The 6,626-nt window shown below is 40.2% G+C and overlaps 1 protein-coding gene across 3 annotated transcripts; it reads left to right on the plus strand.

The window, feature by feature from the left end:
• Positions 1–644: 644 nt before the first annotated feature.
• On the plus strand, positions 645–6,387 carry LOC130507253 (TNF receptor-associated factor homolog 1b-like). 3 transcript variants are annotated; one of them, XM_057001963.1, is made up of 13 exons: positions 645–831; positions 1,223–1,449; positions 1,751–1,862; positions 1,963–2,051; positions 2,140–2,208; positions 2,277–2,409; positions 2,583–2,741; positions 3,157–3,505; positions 3,698–3,810; positions 3,907–4,054; positions 4,156–4,622; positions 4,696–4,879; positions 4,964–6,387. In XM_057001963.1, exons 2-13 carry the CDS (start codon positions 1,284–1,286, stop codon positions 6,215–6,217), a joined length of 3,243 nt encoding a protein of 1,080 aa, XP_056857943.1. In that variant the 5' UTR covers positions 645–831; positions 1,223–1,283; the 3' UTR covers positions 6,218–6,387. The 3 variants fall into 3 exon arrangements, with proteins under 3 accessions (XP_056857943.1, XP_056857942.1, XP_056857944.1); XM_057001962.1 differs by having other exon boundaries at positions 646–831; positions 3,904–4,054; XM_057001964.1 differs by lacking the exons at positions 645–831; positions 1,223–1,449; positions 1,751–1,862; ... (2 more) ...; positions 2,277–2,409; positions 2,583–2,741 and adding an exon at positions 2,978–3,071 and having other exon boundaries at positions 3,904–4,054.
• The last annotated feature ends 239 nt before the right edge of the window (positions 6,388–6,626 follow it).

The raw sequence follows: 6,626 nt of genomic DNA on the forward strand, positions 1-6,626 counted from the left end.
AAACCGGGAAAAAACAATTTTCCGCCAAAACCGAGAAACACACAATTTCCCGCCAAAACCGGAAAAACGCAATTTTCCGCAAAAACCGAAAAAATTGCAATTTTCCGCAAAAACCGAGAAATATAATTTCCTGTCAAAACCGGAAAACGCAATTTCCCGCAAAACCGGAAAACACAATTTCCCGCCAAAACCGGAAAAATGAAATTTCCCGCCAAAACCGTAAAACGCAATTTCCCGCCAAAATCGGAAAAACAATTTCCCGCCAAAACCGGGAAAAACAATTTTCCGCCAAAACCGAGAAAAACACAATTTCCCGCCAAAATTAGAAAAACGCAATTTCCCGCCAAAACCGAAAAACGTAATTTTCTTTCGAAAGCGGAAAAACACAATTTTCCAGAAAAGCAGAATTTTTTTTTTTTAATTCGATCAAATTGGTATTAACTTAAAAATGATTCATTATAAAGATGTTGGGTTGATGGGTCAACCATTAATCCATCTGACCCATTCAATTTAATGGGTCATAGGTCAACCCAACCCATTTAATAAATGGATTGGGTTGACCCATGACCCTTTAACAGTTAACCCATTTGGGTTATGGGTTGGGTTGACCCATTTGACCTATTTTGACACCCCTAGTCTCGTGCGACCTCTCTCTCTCTCTCTCTCTCTCTCTCTCTCCTCTCTATTTATCTTCTCAATCTTTCTTTCTATCTCTCCTTTCTTCCTTCCGTCGTCTTTTTGTTTTTGTTCTCTCTGTAGAATCTCTTGCAGCTGCTGCCAATAATAACAATCGAATAACCCTTCGCTCTGCTCTTTCTTCCACCATCTCAGGTTCGAATCGATCTAACACGATTTCACCCTCCCCTCCTAAGCCCCTTTGATATCGTTTTTGATCTTAGGTTCCGATAACATCAACAAACAGTCCATGGTTTTCGTCTCTAATCCGAGAGAGAATAGAATAGCAAAGTTTCTGATTCCCCCCGATCGTTTATTAGGTTTCCGATATGGGAGGGAGATTTGTAGCTGAATAGAAATTAAGTTTTTGGTTTCTAATTTAGGGTTTTAAGGGCTTTGATTCGTTTTTGGCTCGGATTCAGATCGATGAAAATGATCTTTGCTTGTCCTTTATACATAACAGTGACCAAATCAATTGCTTTTTATTCAGCTAGTCTTATTGTTTTCGAATTAGTTTTATTAATTTATTTGCTCCAATCGTTTATAGTTTGACGGAGTGTGAGAGAGAGCTTTGACGAAAAAGAGAAAAAAATCAAATAGTGGGGGGAATGGCAGAGACTGTTTCTGGAGTGGGACGATCAGCTGAGGAGGAGAGCTCAAATGGACTACATCCCAGTAGTCTCTCTGAGTGGAGGTCTTCTGGTCAAGTGGAGAATGGGACGACATCAACATCTCCTTCTTATTGGGACACCGATGATGATGATGAAGATTACGGTACCGCTTTCTTTTCTTCTTTATTCACGGTTTGCTGTTAATTCTAACGTGGTCTGCTGTTAAAATGATGTTTCGTCTTTGATTTAGCAAATGCATGCAGCTAAAAAATGCATTTGTTTGGTTGAAAACGAGCGTGCTATAGGCTTTTTTCTATTTATCTGTTTTCTTGAAGAGTTTAACTTTTTGTATTGAGTTCTACCATGTTATTATAGGAAAGAGGAACATTCATAGTATTCTCCTTTTTTTATACTTTTATTTGTTTTCGGCTGTTTAATGTTTACTTTATTGTTTTTTTTACTAGGCCTTAAACCCTCTCAATTATTTGGGAAACATACTTGGAAGATAGCTAAATTCTCTGAAATCAACAAAAGGGAGCTCCGTAGCAGTGTTTTTGATGCTGGCGGCTACAAATGGTACATACCATATTTTGATCTTTCTCATCCTTAGATTTTGTCTCACGATATAAACTTGAGATCGGGGTTTTGAGGCTCTGTTTTGTTACCTTCGTGACAGGTATATTTTAATTTATCCACAAGGATGTGATGTTTGCAATCATCTTTCCTTGTTTCTCTGTGTTGCAAATCATGAGAAACTTCTTCCAGGTTAGTAGCTCTGTCCACCGTTCACCATGGTCCCGTTTCTCTCTTTGGGTACCTGGTCATGTATGTTCTTTTGTTGTTTTTGGAACAGGCTGGAGTCATTTCGCTCAGTTCACTATAGCTGTGGTGAATAAAGATTCAAAGAAATCCAAGTTTTCAGGTGACTTTTCCGAGTCTTAACTAGCTTACCCCTTTATATATGCAGCCAACTGAACTCATCTCTTGCAGATACGTTGCACCGGTTTTGGAAGAAAGAGCATGATTGGGGATGGAAAAAGTTTATGGAGTTACCTAAGTTACATGAGGGGTTCATAGATGATTCTGACTCTCTTACCATTGAGGCTCAAGTTCAAGTGATCAGGTAATGCAAAGTTGAATATATGTAGTGCCTGAGTAGAAAAACTACCACGTCCATTTTTCTATACTGCCATTCTCCACGAGTTCATATTTTCTCCATTAAAACACATGTGATATTCTTTATTTTCCGGTGTCTCTGATTTATGTATTGTGGCTAACTATAACTGGTCCTTGCAGGGAGAGGGTGGACCGGCCTTTTCGCTGCCTTCATTGCGGTTATAGGAGAGAGCTGGTTAGGGTGTATTTTAATAATGTAGAGCAGCATTGCCGACGTTTTGTGGAAGAGAAAAGAAGCAAGCTTGGGAGGTTGATAGAGGACAAGGCAAGATGGACGAGGTATTTCACAATACAATTTGTACCCTTAATCTTAGTTAATTGCGATTTGTGAAGATAAGTGACCAGGAATTAGCTGTGGTCACCTTTTCTTCTGAGGAAAACCCTTCCTATGTGTAGAATTATATTGTTTTCCACTATGCGTTTGGAGTCCTATATAAATTTGCTTTAGTTTCAAATTTTAATTTTAATTTGGTTGCTGTGGCTCTACACTATCTCTGATTTAAAAGTCTTGTTAGCCAGAAGAGGATGTGGCGGATAATCCCTTAAAGAGGATGTGCTCTTTTTTCTTAGTTCACACACTTGTTGAAGGCCAGAATTTACACCAATCTAGTATAGTACAGTTGCCTTACTTTTATATTTATGGTGATGATATCTTTCTCTCTAAATTTGAAATGGATATCGTTCTTTGTTGCAGCTTCGGTGTTTTCTGGTTAGGGATGGACCAAAACTGTAGGCGTCGGATGTCTAGAGAGAAAATGGACGTTATACTAAAAGGAGTTGTGAAACACTTTTTCATAGAGAAGGAAGTAACATCCACTTTGGTGATGGATTCCTTGTATAGTGGGTTGAAGGCTCTTCAAGGCCAAGCTAAGAACAAGAAAGCTAGGCCAAGTTTGTTAGATGCCAAGGAATTGCCAGCTCCGATTGTTAGTGTGGACAAAGATGTGTTCGTATTAGTTGATGATGTGCTGTTGCTCCTAGAGAGAGCTGCTCTAGAACCATTGCCTACACATGAGGATAAAAGCCCCCAAAACCGTACAAAGGTCGGTTTCATTGTTTGTACTTAATACTTTTTTTTTTGCCTGAATTTCCATTATCTGTGATCATATCTGCTTTTTGTTTTATTTTTGTCGTTTCTCTTATCTTTTTTTCTGTTTCAGAGGGACGTGCTGCATTGTCCACTAGAAAAGAAAATTACATTTTAATGATTTTTGTGTTTTTGGGTGCAAAACTAGGATGCCAATGATGGAGAAGAGGTCAACAATGAAGTCATTGAGCGTGATGAGAGACGTTTAACTGAGTTGGGTAGACGAACCGTGGAGATCTTTGTTCTTACCCATATCTTCAGGTAAAAATGCACGATATGTTTCTATACGTTCTTCCATTTTGTTCTTCGTTGATGTGCTTATGTATCGTACTTCTATATCTCTGAGAACCGCAGCAGCAAAATCGAGGTTGCATATCAAGAAGCTATTGCGCTAAAAAGGCAGGAAGAACTGATTCGTGAGGAAGAGGAAGCGTGGTTGGCAGAAACTGAACAGAGGGCCAAAAGAGGAGCAGCAGAGAGAGAGAAGAAATCTAAAAAGAAACAGGTGTGATACTCTTTTCTGCTGTTACAAAAAAAAATCTAATTTTGCTCCTTCTGCTTGTTGGGATGTTGATGAGAGTTTCTTTGGTTATTGAACATTCATAGGCGAAACAGAAACGGAACAAAAATAAAGCGAAGGACAAAAGGAAGGAAGAGAAGGTAACTATTGCAACACATGAAAAGGATCTAAAGGAGAACCAACATGATGAGGAAGAAAAGGATTCTGTCACAGAGAAAGCACAATCCTCAGCTGAAAAGACTGATATTCTTGGAGACGTGTCAGACGTATCTGATTCTGTTGATGGTTCGGTCGACATTCTTCACCCTGATTTAGAAGATGGGGACAGTAGCTCGGTTCATTGGGATACCGACACCTTGGAAACTCATCCTCCTCCATCAGGAGGGAGCGACATTTCCATATCCACACCCAATGGAATTGGAGAAAGAAAGAATCAGTCGACAGTGGATGATAGTTCCTCAACTTGTTCCAATGATTCTATCCGGTCGGGGGTTAACAGTGGGTCATACAAAGGGAATGCCTTGAATTTCCGAAACCAGAAGTCACCAAACAAGTAAGTTTGTTTTCACATCCCTTTGCTTCTCTCTGTACTGATTCCTTATAATTAGACACCTTGTGATTTGCAGAGGAACGAACCACCAAGTAAAAATGATACCTGATGCCCGGAGCGTAGTGAGTGAAACAGATAATCAACCTTCAACACTTGGAACAGAATCAAAGAGTCAGAGTTCCCAGTCCGAATCTGATTGGGTTGTTGTCTCCCGCATCCAGGAGCCAGAGAGCTCTCGGAATCGCAGTCCCGTTGGGAAGGTTGGTCAACTCATGCTTTTAAATGTTGGATTAAGATCTCAGAAGTGCAATGCTGATGGAATTATTACAATTTCCTTTTTGCAGGAACGCAACGTTACTCAAATCATTGTGAACTCGGTTGACATGGATCGACTTAAAGTGAAAAGCGCTGCTGTACTTTCTTCTCCCAGAGCTGCTACCAAGAATCTTTCACCATCAACTCAGACAAAGCCGGAGAAAAAGAGCGTTTCAAACGCAGACGCTGTTCCAAATCGGAAGGTAACGCCAACTCCTGGACCACCTTCATCAACTCAAGTAGTGCGGCCTTCTTCAGATATTCAGTCGCAAACTGTTGGACTCAGAGCTGATACGCTAAAGATCTCTCCTCCGAAACAATCTGCAACAACAACAACAACTATATCAAGGCCTTCTAGTGCTCCAATAATCCCTGCGATGCAACCCGCCCCTATCATCACCGCCTCCTCTTCGGTTCAATCAACATCATCATCCCTTCCTCGATCGGTTAGCTCAGCTGGTCGTCTAGGTCCCGACTCTTCGGTACACAACCAACAAACTTACATTCCTCAGTCCTATAAACATGCCATAGTGGGTAACTCTCCTGGTTCAACCTCTAGTTTCGTCCACCACCCAAGCTCTCATGGAGTTGTCCCAACCACACTACCATCATCATCTTACTCGCAAACACCGACATTATCTCATCAGTCAAGCTTCCCGACATCATCTCATCATCAGTCGAGCTTCCCTTTCAAACAAGATGCATTTATGTGGGCAGGAAGGAGTTCAAATTCTGCAAGCGTGGGCATGAACAACCCTTACACACCATCAGCCGTGACTAGCAACAGATCCGTGAACCACATCGATGTTGAGATTGCGCGACAACAACAACAACCACAAAGCTTGATGACCGACGAGTTCCCTCACCTCGATATCATCAACGACCTGCTCGAAGACGAAAGCTGCAGCAGCAGCAGCATGGTGTTCAACGGGAACATGTACAACTCACAACCGCAGATTTTCAACAGCCAATACGCTTACCATGCTGGTGGTGGTGCTGATTTAGGCATCTCAGGCGAGTTTATGTCTAGTGGCAGGTCCAGGAGTTTCGGAGAAGAAGGGTTCCATTACATGCCGCGTGTCTCAGCAGCCGGACCATACGGCGGGGATGGATTGATGCCGACGCAGTGGCAAATGGGGAACGTGGACCTGTCTTTACTAGCTATGAGAAACAACAGTAACTTGGAAGATACAGCACCAACGTACCAACACAACACATATCCGAGTTTTTCGCATGGGATAAATGGATACAGTGAGTACAGACCTTCGTCTAATGGCCACTGAGGGGACGAGGGAATGAAGCAAATGAATTTGGGATTTGTAATGTTTTTTTATCAAAAAAAAAGAAAAAGAAAAAAGAATTACGATTACAGTTTGTGTAAAGAGAGTTTCTCTTTTCTACGTTTCAAATGAATTTCCTTTTTCTTTTTATATATAAGATAGTTTTCAACATTCTTCTTCTATTGACAAACTTTTGCCCTGAATGTGCCTACAAATGTTACATAAATAAATACAATGAATTCTCTTTTGTACTAATAATTAATACTTTGTTATTGTAGAGAAATTTTTTTGTTTCAAAATAAGTGTTGTTTTATAGTTTTAAAGTAAAAATGTATTAATAATTTTTTTTTGTTTATTTTTTTATTAGTTGAAATATATTTATGTGTACAGATAATAGTATTTTATTTCGAAA

The sequence above is a fragment of the Raphanus sativus genome, unplaced genomic scaffold (assembly GCF_000801105.2).
Source record: "Raphanus sativus cultivar WK10039 unplaced genomic scaffold, ASM80110v3 Scaffold4228, whole genome shotgun sequence".
In the NCBI taxonomy this organism is placed as follows: Eukaryota; Viridiplantae; Streptophyta; class Magnoliopsida; order Brassicales; family Brassicaceae; genus Raphanus; species Raphanus sativus.